The 22,839-nt window shown below is 40.1% G+C and overlaps 1 protein-coding gene across 5 annotated transcripts in view; it reads left to right on the forward strand.

Annotated features, from left to right (window-relative positions):
- LOC109915947 (diacylglycerol kinase beta) overlaps window positions 1-22,839 on the forward strand; it is a 409,322-nt gene that overhangs the window by 229,017 nt on the left and 157,466 nt on the right. For all 5 annotated transcript variants that reach the window (XM_048599394.1, XM_048599389.1, XM_048599391.1 and 2 more), the window contains one exon: window positions 1,297-1,457. In XM_048599394.1, the coding sequence (XP_048455351.1) occupies window positions 1,297-1,457 (161 nt within the window). The remainder of the gene's footprint in view (window positions 1-1,296; window positions 1,458-22,839) is intronic.

Raw genomic sequence — 22,839 nt, forward strand, 5'->3', positions numbered from 1 at the left:
AAATACAAATCAGACCCAAATGTGAAAATAGTTCAGGCCTCCAACTGTTTCTATTTGGTATGCAGCGGTCTGAGGCTGTCCAATGGTAGCACCCACATTACTACTGACATCCGAATAATAGTTATGATGTGCTGGAAGCTCTTACTTGTCACATGTGCCTTTTAGGTTTTCTAAAAATGTTATCTAGATTACACCAAGATGATGCTTATTTTTAACAGGCATAAATAACCAAGGTAAATGGCTTGAGTTTATGGATCTGGTTTGCATCTGTGCGCCTGAAAAGAAATGTTTACCTTGAAGTTCATTAAAACAGCATTTACTCTGTAATGTAAGTGGGATCCTATGGGGACAATTTCATCTGTACTGACTGTAATGAGATATTGTTGTTTATTCTCAAGGCTATGAGTTTAGTATTGTATTAAAGAAATGCTCCTTTGACAGAGTTGCTGACTTTCACGATAGATTACTTTATTTGCTGCCTGACCGTTAATCTCATGGAAATGGTCACCTGTTCTTTGTGGAATCCACAAATTTGCATTCTGTTGAATTCATTATCAGATGGGTTCTACAAAGAGTGAACAGTCTGCTTAACCAGAGCACCATCAGCACTGAAAGACAAAGATGTATCCCATTGAATCAAAGTCCAATTTGAGTGCTCACCAAATATCCTATGGTAATATTTGAAATAATTCTTTCTACAAACAACGCCATCTTTACAACGAATTAACATGTATCACAAACACAGCTTATGGTGTCTTGCTCTGCATAAGGTATTTTGATATGAAGTAGTTTGGGATGTTTTGAGGATGTGATCAAGTGACAAATACATTTTAAAGATCTGTTATTCTTCACTGCAGCACTGAGGGAATGATGTGTTGTTGGAGGTGTTATCTTTCAAATTTGACCTTAAACTGAAGCCTCAACTGCCCTTGAATCATGTTCCATTCCACTTCTTAAAGAACAGCAGTACAGTTCTCCTGGTGCCCTGTCAACATTTATTGTTCAAATAATATCACTATAAACAATTACTATTGTGATATCTCTGCTGCTGTGGGATATTGCTGTGTGAAAAACAGTTGCTGTGCTTGCTAACGTTACAATAAGTACTACATTTCAAGAAATACATCATTATCTGTACAGGGCTTTGGAATGTCCTGATGTTGTGAAAGGTGCTATAAATAAAATTTTGCTTGAATTCCTAATTAGTCCTATGTTCTGCTTCAGCTATCTGAATAATATTGTTGTATTAGTCATGTAGAGTCAAAGATAAAACATGTTTCTTTTTGCTTATAAAAGGATATGAAGGTGGAAACTTAATGAAAGTTCTGAAAGACATAGAGAACAGTATAGAAGTGATGCTGGACAGATGGAGTATAGAGGTGATACCAAACAACAAAGATGAGAAAGGGGATCCAGTGCCATACAGTATTGTTAACAACTATTTCTCTATAGGTGTGGTAAGTACCAAAGGTTGTTCTTGTTCTTTTTTATCAATTTGCTAATTCTCAGTATCCTGTTGACATGTCGTGATATATATTTCAGACAGCACTTTTGTCATAGCAAAGCAAGTCATAGTTTGATGAAACAATGACTCATGATAATATTTGTCAAAAAATGCTTCAAACTGATCACCACATTGTATTTATGCCATTGGAAAATTTCTCGGTTATTGCAGATTTTTTTTCCCAAAAATATATTTCTACTTAATGTTACAATACGGATGCTGTAGTTTGACATACTTGGTTGTCATCTAGACTTTGCTTGTAACTGCGTTTTTAATATAAATAATGCCTTTGTCAACTTAAAAAAAACACCAGACATTATGCAAACTAGCCTTCCATCCACTGACTCCATCTATATTTCCTGCTCAGGAAAACAACCAACTTAATCGAAGGCCCTCCCATGCTGATTATACTCTCTTCTGCCCTCTTTCATTGCACAGAAGATATAAAAGTTTGAATACATGTATGAACAGATTCAAGAACAGCTTCTTCCTCACTGTTATCAGACCTCTTGAATGTTAATTCTGATTGATCTCTGCAACTTCTCTGCAGCTGTAACACTGTATTCTGCACTCCGTTCTGCTACCCTGATGCACTTTGTATGGTACGATCTGCCTGTATAGCACACAAAACAACACATTTTGCTATATCTCAGTACGTGGCAACAATAAATAAAATTCATACTCAAGATACTTAAAGCAGACTGAGCAGCTCTAAAACTGAATGGCACATTCTTTTATCTTGGATATTAAGTGTGGTTCCAAAAATAATTCTTCCTTCACATCGATTTGTTTCTCATGTTGTTTTGGACTTGTTAGAAGCTGCAAGGATTTGTGATCTAACTCAAAAGAACTAAAAGTGGGTTTTCTTCCATGACCTCTATATTAAGAGTGTGATGCAGTCTTCAGTGCATGATTTTAACGCACAAGATGTTAAATCACAAGAATATTCATTCACATTTGGCAGGGCTGTAACTATAGGAAACATCCATGGCCTGTGGAGGAAACCACTATTTCAAGATGAAGAATTACAGTAAATTTCATTCCTTTATTTCATCGAGCAATACATTTTGTCTCAAAACTTTGAGTTGCTTAAATATTTGTAGTAATTTTGTAGTTCTATTCTGTAGTACCTGAATATATTTTTAAAAATAGAGAATGAATAAGGGTTTAGAACATTGAGGCAATCGTGTTGAGCATTGTTTTGGCCTCTTCCTTACCTGTGAAACAGACTTTTTCCTTTTTGTGTAATTCTCTTTATTTTTCACAAGTACAGACACATACCCTTTCAGGCAGAAAGCATTGGATTTTCTTCATGTGTTAGTATCATTGTATTTTTTTGGGTATAAAATGGGTAAATAGGGCATTTTGTGCCGAGTCTTGTTGGTTTTATCTTGCACAGGAATAAGTGCCTCAATTTGCCTTCTAATTGTCCACCTCCATAATGGAGAAGTAAGGCCTATTCTAGTTATCATTTTGTAACCTGTAATTGTGAAAACTACCATCATGCTTTCAAAATGCTGCAGCTTTTCACCAAAGTAGGAGTACAAGTGATAGCTTTGAATGGACATAAGAATGTTGTATATGGACATAGACTTTACTGTCTGAACCTGTAGTTCAGCGATTATGCGAGGTCAAATAAAATCCTCTTTAACAGTGCAAGATCAATTTTTGAATGGCTGTTTTGGTGAGATCACTTTGTGTGAGTTGTACAGTTGGAGTGCTTTCAATGTGCTTAAAAAAGCTACAGCTGCAATGTGTTCTCTAAATCCCCAGATTAAAATTCTGTTTCCAGGAAATAGACGATCACCTTCCAAAAGTATGTACCTGAGATAGTGTTTCACATTTTCATCCTTTCTGTCACCATTGTGAAATTCATAGACAGAAGCACTCAGGTGCAAACAGAATCAGCACTACACATTCTGTTAAAGCATGAATTGTTTCATTTTTTTTCTAGACTCCCTCTGGTGGGACATCTGTATGATAGCTTAAAGTAGACAAAATGCACGATGCAGTTCTCAAAACACTACTGTAGCTGTAACTGCAACCTTACAGCAACGGAAGGAACCCATCACTGTGCCTGATAAGATACTGTGGCTCTTGGTTTTTATGCAACTATTTTTTTTCAAAACAATTAGTACCTCATTTTGCAATTCAGCGTTATATGAAGAATGGTACTGAAACCCTCTCAGCAAGATAACTGTCTAGTCTCATTTCCCCTTCCTCAAAGCAAGAAGGTAGAGTAAGGATGAGAGTTTTCAGGTTTCCTCATTGTTTAGAACACTGTTGACTGCATGACATTGCCTTGCTTGGGCTTCATATGTCAATTTTCATGAACAGTAAGGGAATCCACTCCCTCAATGTGAAGCAGGTGTATGGGTATCTCTTCTCCTGGCAACGGATACCTTCACTCTACATCACTTCTCAGTGTCATCAATAGTTGACCCACCATGACACATCGTAGGGTGGCTCCTTGGCAGCAAGGATTATCTATTCACGACATTGCTCATGACTCAAGTCCAGAAGCCATGTGCACAGAAAGTCTATAATCAGAGCCATGTTTCCATGAGCGATATTAGAATCCCCATCATCAGCAGCCTTTAACAATGCTTTCTTTTTAAGCTGCCTGCACAATTTGATGAAGCTCTTTAGATCTCTGCTGAGCAGCACCAAGGTGTGTGGAAGTATAATGCATGTCACCCAGTCTGGCCATTGAGGAAACTGTGTTTACAATCACCATACAAACAATAAGATGAGGAGGAGCATGAGGAAGAGGAAAGGAGGCTAAAAAATAGACAGTCCCTTTCAACTGAGACTTTACATGATCACAAAAGTAATGAATAATTTCAGGTAACATCAACAATATCTCAACTTGCACTTGGAGCCTTCATTTTTAACCTACTTCTATCACTGACCATCACATTCTCTTCCAAACAACAATGCAAAACATATAATTCATGTCCTAATCCAGTTTCAGAAATGTGGTCGTTGCGCAGTGTTAAACTCCTCCCACCTGCCTCCAACCATCCTATTTTCTGTGCACTCGTGTTCAGTGTTCATCATGTAGAATTTTCCTCCTTACCTTCTGAATTACACACATGCTTAGCTGGTGGCTTTGAATGTAAGATCATGTGGCTGTCTCTGCCCATTCTCACTCTTCCTCCTCTTCCACCTCTTCCACCTCCACTGACTAAGAAGCTTCCAGTTCTTGTGTATCTGAAATGAAATGGAGAGGTAAGGATAGCGCTGTAGTGAGGAGAAAAAAGCAAGTAGAGTGAGAGTTGACAACGTGCAGTTTGGGAGTTGGAAAATATTCTGCGATGAGGGAAAAGTATGATGATTAAAGGAGGATACCCTCATCCCTCCAACCCTGCTCTCCATTGATGGCAGTAGGGCTAAAACGTGCATGTTCTCTTCCTATCTTGTCCTGCTTCTTCCTGTTACGCACCACTTTCTTTTGCAGGAAAGAGGGGAGTATCTCCTGCAATATGTTTCAGTGATGTCACTGTCATGATTTAAAACGTGTTTGTGTGCATGAGCGTGACATTGTGGGCAGTGGTGGCAGCACTAGTGCATGTGTACAAGTGGGGTAAAGTGTGTGAATTGAAGGATTGAGTACAAATTGATAGAGGTTATTGTGTATGTAATTGGGATGTACTGTGTTGAACAGTGTATGTGGCGAGTGGTGCATTTGGTCCAATGTGCAAATTGAAGATGAGCAGACTCACCTTGACCACAGATGTCATGTCATTATTGCTGAACTTTTTCTTTTAATTTATTCATGAGATGTAGGTGTTTTTGGCTAGACCAGCATTTATTTGCCCATGCCTGATTGTCCTGAATAAAGTGGTACTGAGTTGCCTTTTTGAACATCTGCGATCTTTGGGGCATAGGGATACACACAGTACTGCTAGGAAAGGAGTTTCAGGATTTTGACCCAGTGACGTTAGGAATGGTGATATGGTTCTGGGTCAGGCTGGTGTATGGCTTGGAGGGGAACTTGCAGGTGATGGCCCCATCTACCTGCTGTCTTTGTCCCTGTAATGGTCACAGCTTTTGAAAGTGCTGTTGGGGTGAAATACTGCACCGCATCTTGTAGATGGTACATACTGCCGCTACTGAGAGTCAGTGCTGAAGGGAGTGAATGTTAGAGGTAGCTTATGTGGTTCCAGTTAAGCATGCTCCTTTGGTCTACAAGCTTCTTGAATATAGTTGGTGATGCATTCATCCAGGCAAGTGGGGAGTATTCCACCACAATCCTGACTTGTGCTCTGTAGGACAGGCTCTGAGGTGTCAGGAAGTGATTTACTCACTGCAGGTTGCCTAGCCACTGACCTGCTGTTGTAACTACTTCATTTAAGTGGCTGGTCCAGTTCAATTTCTAGTCAATGGAATTGCCAGGACGGTTGGCAATTCGGTAATGGTAATGTCAGGGGCAATGGTTAGATTCTGTCTTGTTGGGGATGAATGTCAATTATCACTTATTAGAATTACACAGCTGTACAGCATGGAAACGGACCCTTTGGTCCATGCCTACCAGATATCCTCAATTAATCTCGTCCCATTTGCCAGCATTTGGCCCATATCCCTCTCAACCCTTCCTGTTCATTTACCCATTCAGATGTCTTTTAAATGTGGCACTTGTACCAGCGTCCACTTGCTCTGGCAGCTCATTCCATACACGCACCACGCTCTGTGTGAAAAATTTGCCCCTCGGGTCCCTTTTAAATCCCTCCTCTTTAACCTTAAACCTAAGTTTAGGCTGGCTTGGAGGGCCAAAGGGCCTGTTCCTGCACTGTAATTTTCTTTGTTCTTTGTTCTTTGTTCTATGCCCTCTAGTTTTGGACTCCCCCATCCCAGGGAAAAGACCTTGGCTTTTCTCCCTATCCATACCCCTCATGATTTTATACACCTCCAAAAGGTCACCCCTCAGCCTCCAATGCTCCAGGGAAAATACCCCTGCCTATTTGGCCTTTCCCCTATAGCTCAAGCTATCCAACCCTGGCAATATTCTTGTAAATCTTTCCTGAACCCTTCCAAGTTTCACAACATCCTTCCCAGAGTAGGATAACAGAATTGAACGCAGTATTCCAATAGTGACCTAACTAATGTCCTTCACAGCTGCAACATGACCTCCCAACTCCTATGCTCAATGCATTCACCAATAAGGGCAAGCATACCAAATGCTGCCTTCACTATCTTGTCTATCTGTGATTCTATTTTCAAGGAACTATGAGCCTGCACTCCAAGGTCTCTTTGTTCAGCAACACTGCCCAGGACCTTACCACTAAGTGTATAATTCCTACGCTGATTTGCCTTTATAAAATGCGGCACCTTACATTTATCTAAATTAAACTCCATGTGCTGCCACTCTGTTCATCAGGTGACGATCCCAATGTACTCTGAGGTAACTATCTTTGCTGTCCACTACACCACCAATTTTGACATCATCTGCAAACCTACTAACCATACCTCCAATTTTCACATCCAAATCATTTATATAAATGACAAAAAAGCAGTGGACCCAGCACTGATCCTTGTGGCACACCGCTGATCACAGGCCTCCAGACTGTAAAGCCACCCTCCACCACCAACCTCTGTCTCCTGCCTTTGAACCAGTTGTGTATCCAAATGGCTAGTTCTCCCTGTATTCCATGTGATCTAACCTTACTGATCAGTCTACGATGTGGAACCTTGTTGAACGCCTTACTGAAGTCCATACAGATCATGTCCACCGCTCTGGTTCATCAATCCTATTCGTTATTTCTTCAAAAAACTCAATCAAGTTAGTGAGACGAGATTCCCCATGCACAAAGCCATGTTGACTGTCTTTAATCAGTCCTTGCCTTTCCAAATACATGTAAATTCTGTCCCTCATAATCTCCTCCAACAAATTGTTCGCCACTGACTTCAGGCTCACCAGTCTATGGTTCCCTGGCTTTTCCTTACTGCCTTTCTTAAATATTGGCACCACGTTAGCCAATCTCCAGTCTTCTGGCACCTCACTTGTGATTATCGACGGTACAAATATCTCAGTAAGGGGCCCAGCAATCACTTCCCTAGCTTCCCACAGAGTTCTAGGGTACACCTGATCAGGTCTCAGGGACTTATCCATTTTATGCATTTTAAGACATCCAGCATTACCGCCTCTGTAATATGAATTTTTCAAGATGTCTCTATTTATTTCCCCACATTCTCTATCTTCCATGTCCTTCTCCGCAATAAACAGTGATGTAAATACTAATTTATTTCTCCCCTGTCTTCTGTGGTTCCACACATAGGCGGCCTTGCTGATCTTTAAGGGGGCCCTATTCTCTCCCTAGTTACCTTTTTGTCCTTGATATATTTGTGGAATCCCTTTGGATTCTCCTTAACCCTATTTGCCAAAGCTATCTCGTGTCTGCTTTTTGCCCTTCTGATCCCGCTCTTAAGTATACTCCTACTACCTTTATACTCTTCTAGGGATTCACTCAATCCCTGCTGTCTATACCTGACATATGCTTCCTTCTTATTCTTAACCAAAACCTCAATTTCTCTAGTCATGCAGCATTCCTTACATCCACCATCTTGCCCTTCACCCTAACAGGAACATACTGTCTCTGGACTCTCATCTCATGTTTGAAAGCTTCCCATTTTCCAGTCGTCCCTTTACTTGCGAACATCCCTCCCCCGCCAAGAAAATCCAACTTTTGAAAGTTCTTGCCTAATATCATCAAAATTGGCCTTCCTCCAATTTAGAATTTTAACTTTTAGATCCGGTCTATCCTTTACCATCACTATTTTAAAACTAATAGAATTATGATCATCGCCCCAAAGTGCTCCTCCACTGACATCTCAGTCACCTGCCCTGCCTTATTTCCCAAGAGTAGATCAAGTTTTGCACCTTCCCGAGTAGGTACATCAGCATACTAAATCAGCAACTTCTCTTGTACACACTGAACAAATTGCTCTCCATCCAAGCCCTTAACACTATGGCAGTCCCAGTCTACGTTTGGAAAATTAAAATCCCCTACCATAACCACCCTATTATACTTACAGATAACTGAGACCTCCTTACAAATTTGTTTCTCAATCTCCCGCTGACTATTTGGGGAGTCTATGGTACAATCCCAATAAGGTGATCATTCCTTTCTTATTTCTCAGTTCCACCCAAATAACTTCCCTTGACGTACTCCCAGGAATATCCCCCCCTAAGTACAGCCATAATGTTATCCCTAATGAAAAATGCCACTCCCCCTCCCCTCTTGCTCCCCTTTCTATCATTGCTTTAGCAACATTAAGGGGCCAGTCCTGTCCATCCCTGAGCCATATCTCTGTAATCGCTATGATATCCCAGTCCCATGTTCCCAACCATGCCCTAAGTTCATCTGCCTTACATGTTGGGCCTCTTGCATCGAAATAAATGCAGTTTAATTCATCAGTCCTGCCTCATTCTCTGCTTTCTTTCTGCCTGCTCTGATTGTTTGACTTACTCTTTTTCCCAACTGCACCAGTCCAAGACTGCTCTCTTTTCCCACTGTCTCCCTGGCTATTACCCCCTACCTTACTAATTTAAATTGTCCCGAGCCACTCTCGCAAATCTCCCCGCCATTATATTAGTCCCCTTCCAATTCAGGCGCAACCCATCCTTCTTATACAGGTCACTTTTACCCCAGAAGAGATTCCAATGATCCAAAACTGTGAATCATTCTCCCCTGCACCAGCTCCTCAGCCACGCACTCATCTGCTGTAGCCTCCTTTTCCTATTCTCACTAGCTCAAGACACTGGGAGTAACCCAGATATTACTACCCTCAAGGATCTACTTTGCATTCTCTTCTCAGAAGCTCATGCATTTCTCTTAGTATGTCGTTAGTTCCAATGTGTACAATGACCTCCTGCTGGTCCCTCTCCCCTTTGAGAATATTCTGCAACCTCTCAAGATACCCTTGACCCAGGCACCAGGGAGGCAACACAGCGTCCTGATGTCTTGTTGTCAGCCGCAGAAACGTCTGTGCATCTGACTAGAGAGTCCCTATCACAATTGATTGCTTGGAACCTGACGTAACGCTCGTTACATTAGAGCCTGTCTTGGTACCAGAAACCTGGCTGTCCTTGCTACGTTCTCTCGAGTCAATGAACAGTGCAGGTAGCACTGGTTGTATGCATAGAAAAATTTGACCAGCAGGACGACTAATTTAAGATGTTGCCTGCAATAGAAGGAACAGGTGTGAATTAATCGTATAAAACAATCCACGCACAAGTTACACAGATTAGCCTGTTAACTTCTGAAATGCTAATTTGGTAGTCCAACTCCTATGTTTACATCAGAACATTTTAATACCGTGGTGTAACCTTGCTTTTGAAGTGTCTGTGGTTCAAACAATAAAAACATATTTATCCCAATATAGTAAGCTTGATTGTATGTTGTAATGAGCTCATTTATAATTGATGTGTTCTGTAGACTGAACATTTGTGCATGCAAGCCAGAGACTACATTATGCAACAACTCCGAGATTTCTGTTTCTATCCCACTCCTGACTTCACTTGAATTTCTGCTTTGTATTGATTAATAATGGATGAAAGGAACCTTTTGAGGTTTGTCACTAATATTTCATTTTAATGGCTCATTCTACTAATGATGTGCCAGTTTTAAAGGCCATGCTACATCCTTCTCCTTGTCATTACAATATAAATACAAATTGCCTGGCTTTGTGTGAAGTTTTATTTGAGCAACACTGTGCAAGCAATTTGTACTACAGCTTATCATTTAGCCTGAGCTCTCTGTACTTTAGAGTTATAGAACTTCTGATCACACGAAGAGGTCCTGCGGCCCATCATATCCCCCCAGTCATCAAGCATGTATCTACTCTGATCACATTTTCTCGCACATGGCTTGTAGTGTTGTATGCTGCGGCACTTCAAATTGTCACTTCGGTAGATTTGCAACCACCATTGTCTTTTGAGGTATGCAGCTACAGAACTTGCTTGCCTCAGTGTGGTAATTGAAAATAACTTGCTAATCAAATGAGAAGGGATTCCCATCTTAAACAAGATGTATGTTTTGACATGACAGCATCTAGGTACAAGATTCACTGATGTAATAGACATTGTTACAGAGATTATGAGGAAGACCCAGATGGTAGGACTTGCCACTTTGAGATCCTAATCTATTCTGCTAACAAGTCCATATGACATCATCATTGGGGTGGTCTTGTCCTCCGCATTAATCCTTTCGGGCTCTGGGTTTATTTCTCACATCAGGGTGACAATGTACGTCACTGGAACGCACCTATTTTTGACTAATGCCAGAGGATATTTTATTCAGCTGAACATGGAGGCAAGCCTCAAGTTTTTTTGTCGTCTTAAAAAATTACTCTTCTGACAATTAAAGGCAGCACTCACGTGGTAAAGTATCATCTTAAATTATATACTCAGGGTTTTGGAGCAGGAACATCAAAGTCGAATCTGCTCCGTTCTTTTGTTAGCTGCTGTTTCACTATCCGAACAACTTCAATTAAATATTCCTCAAGTATATTGTACTGTTCATTCTTGTTCTGAGTGAATTTTTCTGTGCTGCCTTGTACAGCATAGGTAACGGTGAAAAAAACATCAAAAATTGAAAAATCAGTTTCTCAGCATGGAAAAAAAACTCAGATTTTGCATCTCGTTGAAACGGAGACCTGAATCTCTGTATTGAACAGCAAACACATTGTTTCCTTCTGTTTTCATTTTATTATTGGAATCATGATCAAAAGCCTGGTGAAAAGGTTGGGTTTTAAGGAGGAAAGGGGTCTCGAGCAGTTTTGGGAATATGGACATGTTAAATGTCAGGCCAAAAGAAGGGGAATGCTCGGGAACAAGGAGCATAGTTGTAAGAGTTGAAGGACTGAAGCAACTTAGAGTTGAGGAGGAACAAGACCATGAAACATTCTAAACATGAGGATGAGAACTGCATATTGGAGATGAGAGGGTGTCAAGAGACCAACTGGATAGCAAAGACAAAGGGAAGTTAAGACTTGATGCAGGAAAAGTTAACATGAGCAGAGTTCTAGATTGTTTCAAGTTTACTGTGTCTGGAGAATGAGAAGCCAACCTGAAAAACATTGGAGTGAAAGCATGCTACTACAGATGTTGAAGATCTGAAACAGAAACAGATGGTCCTGAGAAACTCAGCAGGTCTGGCAGCATTGAAGGAGAGTAAAATGAGCACTGAGAGCACAATGTGGCTTTTGTTTGGAACTGCACAGCACCTGGCCATGCAATTGCAGGAAATGTAGCTTTTGCCTTTTGTTTTCTCTTCGTTGTCCAAGGCACCAAATAATGTTTCCAGGAACAAAAGCAGAGATAAAATGGTTGAAATAGGAAATGAACATTTGGAAACCAAACGCAGACTGGGTGATCACTTTGTGGAACATTTCCACTCAGTCCAGAAGTACAACTATGATATTCTGGTTCCTTGTTATTTCAATACACCATCCTGCTCTCAAGGTCATGTTTCTGGTCCTACGTCTACTGCAGTGTTTCATTGAAGCTCGGTGCGAGTTGAAGGAGCAGCACCTCATTTTCCAATGAGCTATCTTGCAGCCATCCAGACTTGGAACACCTTCAGATCATGAATGCTGTCCCCCCATTTTAATGTTTTTCTCCCATTGTCTGTAATTTGTTTTTTGTGGACACTCACTCTGGGCCAGCGCTTTGTTTCTTCACTACAATAATTGACGCTCCCTTTGTCTTTTGTCTCAAGACATGCCTGATCCTTAATCTCACTTTCTCCAACCTTCTCTTCTGTCCACTTGCTTCTGCCACTTCTTATTAACAACATAAAACTCATCAGTTTCCCAACTTTCTGTCTGTCCAGTTCCCAAGAAGTCAGAAACAAAAACAGAAATTTCTGGAAAAGTTCAGTTCTGACAGCATTTGTGGACAGGAATCATAGATATGGTTTAGGATCGAGTTCTGAGGAAGGGTCACCTGACCCGAAACATTAACTCTGATTTCTCTCCATGGAGGCTGCCAGACCTGCTGAGCTTTTTCAGCAATTTCTGTTTTTGGTTCTGAAGAAGTCATGTTGAAGTTGAAATGGTAACACTCTTTCTGTCTCCACAGGTGCTGCCAGGCAGTGAAATAATAAACTCTGAGGTTTGTTTTTGCCCGGCCCTTGGGCCATGATTGGGGGTCGGAAGTGTGGGCCATGAAATGGAAGGGGGTAGAGTACATGTCAATTTCCCCTGGCCATGACTGTTTTATCAGTAGCATGGATGTTGAGGGTTCCTCACCTGCCTACACACCAATTGTGCGATAGGACCTCTTACCAACACCACTGGCATTTTACCAGCACCGGATGGGGAGACTGCCTCGTAAATTCTGGTGGTCTCCCTATACACTCAGGCAGAGGGCTGGGGTGGTCTTCCAATTTGGACACTGTAGCCCGTTGGAGCTGCCCTCTGAGGCAGCAACAACTGCTGTGGCAACCCCAACCCTAACCCTGTCATCAGCCCACCTAACTACCTGCTGCGACCATCCGCCCTACTTATGCCAGTTAGGAGGGCCTACAGGTATTTCTGCTATAACGCATGTTTCATTAACATGAAATGGCTTTAACGCAATTGATGAATAGTGGATGCTGTTTGGACAATGCAAACTTTCCACTGTACAGTATAGCCATTTCCCCATAATGCAATTTTCTATAGTGCAAGGTCACGAAAACGCAACTATTATGTTATAGGAGAAATACCTGTATTTCCACGGTGTGCTGTCTTCCGACTGTGGTGTTCAATGAGCAGCATTTTCTGGGGGCTCCTTTTAAAGGAGCTGGCACCTTGACCACAATTAATTTGTGGCCAAACAGCCCAAAGATGTGACTGAGGTTCCTAGAAACAACTGAGGCAGGAATGGCCCCAGCACCCTGCCATACTAATAAAAGGTTGGCCTAGTGGTAGCAAAAACCAGGACGAAGATTTCAATTGTAGTTGGGCTAAAGCAGTTCCAGGCATTTAAAATGGTACAAATGCAGGCATTTGTACTCTTTGTTGCTGTGAGAAATAAGAAAGCAATGATCGTGGTATAATGTTGTGGCAGAGACCATAGTCAAATTTCTTTGTATTTCTAAGGGTTAACTGGATCATGCCTCAATCTGGAGCTTGTACAAAATGTCTGACTGTACATAGCTTAAGGTTGAGAAACGTGGAGAAAATATCAGCCTATTGCGGTCAGTATTCACCTTGAAGCTGACCTTGTGTCTGCAGATGATTGGTACCAAGGAGCAACAAGTGAATGAGGAAGACAGTGGTGCTAAGGATACACATTGGCATATTACAGAAATATCAGGCTGGAAATGAAATTATTGTTAGAGATGATATAGGTATTATTGAATAGGTCATCAAAGCACCAAGCAAGGACAGTGTCACTGAACTAGACAACTGGAAAGAGGTGCCAAAGCATCAGCTACTAGTGTCAGAATGTGTATTGTCCTGCAGTTCTGGTCATACAATATATCACTTGTCACATGGAGAGAAATGGAATTGGAGAGATTCAATGCGGAGTTGCAGGATTTGGTAGGCAACACATTCAAAGACAAGCACGGAGAATGCTGGAGAAACTGACGGCTTTGGCAGGGTCTGGGAATCCTGAAGAAGGGTCATTCTGGACTCAAAATGTTAACTGAATTTCTATTTCCACAGCTGCTGCCAGAGTTTCTACAGCATTCTACGTGTTCGTTTCAGATTTCCAGCATCCAGAATATTTTGCCTTTATCTGCACTTTCAAAGACTTTGCAAGAGATCAGAGAAGTTAGGAATGCATTACAGTTTGCAAGGATAGAGTGGTTGAGAGTTTTCTTTGAACAGGTAGATGCTGGTGATTTTAAAAGGGCAATATTAGAAGAGAGGGCACCATCTGTGATGTCATGGGAACCACAAATGGCAATTTAGTAACCATCAATCAAATGGGAATGGGATCAGAAAATAAACAAGAGCATGTAGATGTTTGAGCAAGAAAGATGGCACGTTTTATACTTTTCATGACCCAGATCGTGGAGGTTATTTAAACACACCAGAACCTATGATCTTCCTGAACTGTGTGGCTTAGCTAATCTCTGGTAAGCTCAATGAACTATCAAGGAAATGTCTAGAAGGGATCATTTTGGCAAAAACATCAAACATACTTTTGCTTCACAAAACATCATTCTACAAACTAAAATAAAACAAAAAACTGCTGGAGATCTGAAACAAATAAGAACAGAAACTCCTGGATGAATCAGTTTTGTCAGCAATTTCTGTTTTGGTTTGATTCTGAAAGCTCCATCTGCCACAGGAATTTATACATGCAACATAGCTGTTTTCCATCCATCCAACAAGAGTGTGATATCCTATTTCCATCCATCATTGCAGCCACTTTGTCCAATAATTGCAAGATTGTAATGTGTCACCTTAGTGTTGTGCACTTCACTGAAAATGGAGTTAAAACGTAAATGTTATGACTAGAATTCTCAGAAGACAATCCAGGATAATTCTAGGAATTATTGCTCTGAGTTATGCAGGAGGATTCAATTTTCTTCTACTGAAGCAAAGAAGATTGAAGGGGACATGAATTTAGCTTGGACTTAAAGATTACAACACTTAAAAGGCATCTGGATGGGTACATGAATAGACAGGGTTTAGAGTAATATGGGCCAAACGCTGGCAAATGTGACTAGATTAATTTTAGCTATCTGGTTGAAATAGATGAGTTGGACCAAAGGGTCTGTTTCTGTGCAGTATACTTCTATGATTCCATTAAAAGAATATGTGGATTGTCAAATCTACATTTAATGCTAGATTTCAGAAGATGTGGATAGATATGTGAATAGGAATAGGACTCCACCTTATTATGGTAGATGGAGACAGAGATGGGAAAATATTCCATGGAAAGCACTGATTCTTTGTTTATAGTTGCTGTAAAAACAAATCATGCAACACTACTCATAATTGAGTTAGACAGATTGAAGATTTGATGCTTCTGAAATAATTCCATTACCTTTTGGAATAAATGTCGGAATTGATAAGGTATCATTACAAGATCTTTGGAAGGACAAAGGTAGAAGGGTAATATATATTTTTCTTGCGATGAACAGTCTGTTTCAGCCCTAGGCAGCAGCCACAGAGGAATGTAGATTCAGTGGCAGGTCAATGTAACTTCTGTCTATTTTTAGATATGTTAATTTATTTTGCTCAGGACCTTTAACTGCCATTAAAGAGGAATATATCTTTGTCTTGTTGTGATGAGTTTCATTCAGACCTATTTTTCAGAGGTGAAAGGACATTATGGTACAAGTATTTCCAAGTAAAGTATAGTGTGCTTACAGGATGTTTGTTAATGAAAGTTATACAGCTGATGACAGGATTGGTTTAGTGCAAGAGGCATGGTGTTAATTATTGTGCAGCTGGTGCCCTGATCCAGATTTGAGCTGACTGTGGAAGTAATTACATTTGCAAATTAGAAACCCATCAATTAATGTAACTTGAAACTTTGCATTTCATTATTGGTTCAATTTCACAGTCATCAGATTCGAAGTTTATAAGGCTGATTTATCTTAAATACATTAAGAACATTGGAGGATGCTCTTCTAAGATTTTAAAATTTGAAGATAGCTAAAACAATTCAGTTTAATTGAGATCTGAGATTATAGAAAATAAATTAAATTTATTTCCAGGTTGTGGAATTAATTCCAAATTGGTTCATGGCTCCATACTAGCATTAGTAAATGAAGGATAGATTGTATTTGGTGATTCATATTTAAAGTACTTTGTTGAGTTGTACACATGGTAATTAGCTGTAGTTCACATAGGATCATAGGCACAATTGGTTGCATAGCTTGAGGAATGCCATTGCACAACATGATGTAGGCCTTCATGAAGTACCATGCCTCGATAGGGATTGAACTCATGCTGTTGCCATCATTCTTTACCATATCCTAGCCAAATGAGCTAAGCAAACCCCACGATATCGTACACGGAAAATTGCCTTCTCAAGATAGACAAAGCCAAAAGTTAAGACCACTTAAAACTAAAACAATCAATTTCAAGGAATAGGAATAGTGTATTGGCTCTTTGTATGTTACAGTCTCTGTATTTTCATTGCAACAGTCCATTGTATGCAGTATTTTCTTGCCAAAATTTATCCGAAACAAAATTGACTGTCAACATTAACTTGGCTTTCTTTGAGCTCATCTGTACCAGTAAACTCAAATATAACATTAGAAGATGATTATTGAACTGACATTAACAGTCTTAAAGAAATAAGACCAACTATCATGTAATTCAATTTGAGATATTGTTTTCTCAATAAAAAAAATGTACAATGAAGTTCTTGAAATGAAGTAGTGCTTTCTAAGTGATTGCATCAATTCTGGTTTTAGGTGCTTTCAAGTGAGCAAAGGAAGTGCTTTTGTTCAGTCGAGATAACACATTAATTCATCATTAGGATTGATGGTGTTTGTACTTGAAACCATTACTTACCTTCATGCTGTTTCATCATTGATATACCAGTCCTCCAACTGTTTGATTTATAATCACTTAGAGCACTGGAACCTGGGAGAAAGTCATGTGATTGTCTCTTGTGATTATGGTGAATAGTGTACTGAGGCAGTGCTGCCTTTAATGTGCGAACACTAATTGTTTAGAAAAAGTTCACATGATCAGGAAAATGTCAGTTTTACTTGTTTCTTTACAAAACATGTGCAGACCGATTTTCTGTGTTTTTCTACATAAAAATCATAAACATTTAAGAGGCTTTGACTACTTTGGTGAGTGTTAAAATGCTGTTATTTTAGACTTCTAATAGTGAGATTGATTTTTGTTTCTGATGTACGTATCAGGTGAGTGATGTATAGGGGTCACTCCATCCACCTGATGATATCAGTAAGAGGCCTGATTAAACTTTTGTAAATTAGGTCATTTCACTGCAAAAGATTTGTGGTCACTTATAAGAGCTGATACATGGCTCACCATTTGGGAAGCCAGGAAATCTGGCAGGGCAGAGGCCAAAGTGGACCTCAGAGAGCACTTTGAAGGGTAAGCCTGAAGATTTACTGGGTGGGAATCAAATGGAGCAGGAGATTAATGTGGTAGCAGCAAAATGTACAGATCACAACACAACAATGACGTAAACTTAAGGGTGATTTTAAGGCTTTGGAGGTTCCTGAAATAATAAAGAAGAAGTCCTAACTTTACTTGATTATAATGCTCTTCTTGGGAGTTGTAAACTGTGCATGCATCATGAATGAGTTGCAAGTACGTTGGTGGTAGTACAGGTTAACAAAAAAAGACTTTTGAGTCTAACAATACCGTGAGACCTTCAATGCAGTTTATTAATTACGCACCCCCTCCCCCTGACACCCCGGTAATTTTGGGTGAGAACATTAGCTCACGTAAAAATCAAAGCCAGCCTCGCATGCAACTTTTATCGTATTTCTGCCCTATTCACATCAAAAAAATGTGTAGGGAAGTGAAGATCAGCTCCATTATTTCCTATCTATTTACCCTAAGCTGTTTACTATCACAGATAATGTGGAAATGACAATGGCAGTTTGAGGAACAAGCATGCCCTTTATTTGCAGAACTATTTCCTGACGTGATTTTGCTATTCTGATTCTGGGTGTGGTTGCTGTGGAAACCTTCCCGTTATACCACAGTTTCTACAGTAGCTGAACAACAGAAAAACGACCATGTAGGCACAACCTAGAATGTGACAAGCTGTTTTAAAATCAGGACTTGTGGTTATGTAGTTGGCCAGTGCATCATTCTCTGTAGCTGGGAAAGGTCCATACAGCATGCAAATATCACTCTTTGACTTCAATGAGCTAGGCTATAAGTTATTTTTATACTCTTAAAAGTCATCCAGTTGCATTTTATGGTTGCATTTGACATTGCCAATTCCTGGAGAAAAATTATGAACATTTTGGTTCTTTCTGGCGAGTTGATTTTTTTTATTTCTGAGTAACCTGATATGGTAGTGAGTGAGTGAATTATGTAGGTTCCTTATTTAATAGGAGTTTGATCTTGCAATCTTGTTAGGGTAATGATAAGTATATACTGCATGTGTCCAAAAGTGGTGCATTCACATAAAGTAATTTAATATTCATTATTGAAAACAATCTTGCTTTACTGTAGTAGAAGACACTCGGTTTAATATATTAAACTTGTAAAATGGCTGTGTGCCTTACTGCTGGAAATACCCAGTGCCCATAAAAGGAGCATTAATAGCAATTATACTTTTTGGCAAAACTCTAAAGGCAAAGTTCAATAAGATAAATTAAACCCTATGTATTCTTAAAAACAGACAAGTTTAATAGTTGTGGAGTAAGTTCCAGCTTAAGTACATTCTTAAATGATTGAATATGTAAGCAGTTCAATATTTTCTTTTGAGGATTTCCTCCTCATTTAATCCTTTAAGTGTGTTCAAGCTTGTAATATACTATGAACTATCTTTTATTCTTTATAAAAAATGTCCTGTCAACTTGATTTGTAACTTGCCTCATAATTCAGTGGGTGTAACCAATGAGCAGCCCAACAGACTTGGAAGATCCCAGAACTGACCACTGGTCTATGCTGAATTAACTGATCTCCATCAGGCTGATCCATTTGGCTTCCATATCCTTGTGTCAAGAAGAGGAAATCATCTACATTTCCCATAGGTGTGCAAACCATTTGAGGATTGGATGAGGCTGTCATTTATTTCCAGCGCCCTCCAATTCTCCATCTACAGTCTTCTCCATCCCAAAACCCTCCCTTGCCCCACCCCCAGACACACACACAGAGACACACACGTGTTCTCCCGCACGCTGTCTCACTCTCTCTCGCACATACACACATGTTGTCTTTCTCTCTCCAACACCTGTGAACATGCACACGCTATCTCATATACGCATGTATACTGGCGTACAAGTGCTCTCTCTCTCTCACACTCACACATGCGTACACACACACCCTTCCAATGTACCTCTTTGTTTGAATGTTCTGCTCATTGCTATTATCAAGGTTGTAAATTAATGTTTTTTGAGTGCAGTACTACAGGATCATTGCATGCAGTGTGAAGAATGCAGGTGAAAATTCTTCCCATCACAAAGCAAAAGGTTATGGACTTCCACTCTGTTTTGGCTGACCAAGAGTTCATTATTTTCACAAGATCAGAGAATTGATTTGAACAGTTTTGAACATACTCCAGACTGTTTTATCTTTCCTGCCAGAATATTGGCTGCTGCAGAACTGGAAGACAACATGCAACATATTACTCATGGAACCACGTGTTGTGTGGGCCTCCAGGGAGAGACAGCCAGATTGCCTGGCATTTCCCCATTTTCCCAATTCCATATGGAAACGGTTCAGATTGTCAAATACTATGCAGCTGTCTTACCTACTTACACACATGCTGCTGAGAGGGCTGGTTTTCCCCTTGGTTAGCTGGTATCTTCAAGAGCTTCAGTAACCAGAATGCTAGAAGCCTTTCATTCTTTTGGAGGCAGACTTGGCTGGGAGGAGTTAATTGGCTTTGAAAGAGGGAATTTAAGGTCACTATTGGATTGAATTTGAATTCTGGTTTTTGAAACCTGACTGCATGGTTTTTTTCAAAGTTCCTTCAATCCAATGCCGACTAAAGCTTGATTCGATTTTTACACTGCTCACACAGATGGTAGTGCGTGTATGGAATAAACTGCCAGAGGAGGTGGTGGAGGCTGGTAAACTTACAACATTTGAAAGACATTTGGATGTGTATATGAATAGGAGAGATTTAGAAGGATATGGACCAAATGCTGGCAAATAGGACTAGGTTAATTTAGGATATCTAGTTGTCATGGACGAGTTGGACTGAAGGGTCCACTCTGTGCTGTATAGCTCTATGACTCTCGTAAAGACCTTTTACATTTCCTAATTCCACTCCTAAAAGACCTGATTCTAATCTTTATACTGTGTTCCCCAGTCATACATTCCCTAATCAAGCCATTCATCATCTCAACCTGCTCCTTCCCCTCTGAACTCATTTCTTCCTATCTTGACTCTATTTTTCCTCCTCTTGTTCAGTCTCTCCCCACCTACGTTTGTGATTCTTCCAATACTCTGTTGGTTTCCTAGTTTCTAGTTTTCTGGCTCTGGCTGACACTTCTTCACCATGGATTACCCCATTAAGACAGTCGGAAGGCTCTCTGCTGCTTACAGTCATAGAGATATACAGCACAGAAACAGACCCTTCAGTCCGGCCCATCCATGCCGACCTCATTTCCTGAATTAATCTAGTCCTATTTGCCAGCATTTGGCCCATATCCCTCTAAACCCTTCCTATTCATGTACCCAGCCAGATGCCTTTTAAATGTTGCAATTGTCCCCTTCCTTCAAAACTGGCCAACACAGTCACTATCCACCACGACCCGCCTTTGCCTGGCTAGGCTTTATCAGACTTTGAGCAACTTCTCCTTTAACTCATCCCACTTTCTCCCATTCTGAAGAAGAGTCATACCAGCCTTGAGACGTTAGCTCACTTTCTGTCCCCACAGATGCTGCCAGACTGATGAGTTCCTCCAGCATTCTCCATGTTTATTTCACATTTCCAGCATCCGCAGTATTTTGCTTTTATCCATTCTCACATTAGTTGATTTTCAATATCTGGAAGGCTGGCTGATTGCAGCTATCCATTGTTAGATGGGTATTTGTAATGACGACTTAGCTTTCTACGGCATGATAAGTCCTTTTTTATTATATTTATTCACGGGATGAAGGTATTGCTGGCCAGGCCAAGATTACTGCCCATCCCTAATTGTCAAGTGAGCAATTAAGAGTCAGCCACATTACTATAGTCACATGTAGTCCAGACCAGGTAAGGATGACAGCTTCCTTCCCTAAAGGACATTACTAAACCTGATGGGTTTTTCGGACAGTAGACAATGGATTCATGGTCATCATTAGACTCTGTTATGGACCAGAACAAACCCCATCAAAATATATTAAGATGGTTGAGACCTCAACTTTTTCTTATTTTTAAAGGCAAGTGTAAGGTGTTGTAAGTTTGATTGGTCAAACTACCAGGCTTGAAGCAAAACACACTTTATTCTTAAACTATAGTTAAAATACATAGAAACAAAAGAAGAATTGGAATAACGTAACTCTACTGGAAAACAGAATAATGGGGTATTTAACAACTAAACAGCACCTCGTCAAATAGAGAAGCATCCCGTAGACATATCCTTGCCAAAGGCAAACTCAGTAAAATAGATTGGAGAAGTGCATGTGAGACAGTCCAGGAGGAAAGAACAGCAAGAGAAAACAGAGAGAGATGGTAGCGGATTGGGGGGGCAGAAAAGTGCGAAAGAAAGCAAAATAAAAACACCGGACAAAATAGACCTCTCAAAGACATAGAATCATTGCAACTCTTATTTCCAGACTTTCATTGATTTCAAATTCCACTAACTGCTTTGGGGGGTTTCAAACTCAGGTAGCTAGAGTATTATCTAGGCCTCTGGATTAGTAGTTCAGTGATAATGCCACTTGGCTGTTGCCTCCCTAAACATTGCAAAGAGACATAATGGAACAAAAGACTACTTCAATGCAGTAAGCATTATGAAATATGGCACTTTCCTGTAGGATAGAAGCAAAATGCAGTTTTAATGGCATTAATAATAGAATGGCACAGCTCAGACAGTAACGTATTGATATTGCCCTTGAACCATCCATCTGACCCGTGTCTGAAGGTGCTGTAGCATTTACAAACACATAATAGTGAGGGCAGTTGGCCTCACTTATTCTGACAGCAAATTCTGTCCCATTATGTTTGTGCTTGCCAATTGTGATGCAAGCATACGTGAATTTGGAAGAACGTTCGAAGCAGGTCTGTTTGTGGGGGTGAGGATGGAGGTGTGAGCGTGTGTGTATGAGTCATTCAGCTAACATATCTATCTTGTAGATTCACATTGGAAGCATAATTACAGTTGCTCAGAGAAGTACCAATGTTTAATCTCAAGATAGAGAAATTTATGATGCAACAAGACAAAAGGGCATGAGTCACTGTCTCTGTGACAAACCTGGAAGCACTTAGATTTTTAAAAATTGATTTAATCATGATTTCATCCCATAAAAACATCTACGAATCTAAAATGCTGAAAGGAAAATCAGGTCTGTGCCAAAAGTATATTATACACCTAATCACACTAATCATAGACACAAATAGCATTGTCTCTAACTGTTACTGCAGTGCATAATTCCTGCTTAGCTTTCCTGACCTTCCTGAGACTGTATACCTTCTTTACATCCTTCAATATATTTTCTTTAATTTCTAGCTCAGAGGCAATGTTCCCACTTCATTCAAATCCTGTTATCCAACCATAAACAAAACA

The sequence above is a fragment of the Rhincodon typus genome, chromosome 7 (assembly GCF_021869965.1).
Source record: "Rhincodon typus isolate 14 chromosome 7, sRhiTyp1.1, whole genome shotgun sequence".
Lineage (NCBI taxonomy): Eukaryota > Metazoa > Chordata > Chondrichthyes > Orectolobiformes > Rhincodontidae > Rhincodon > Rhincodon typus.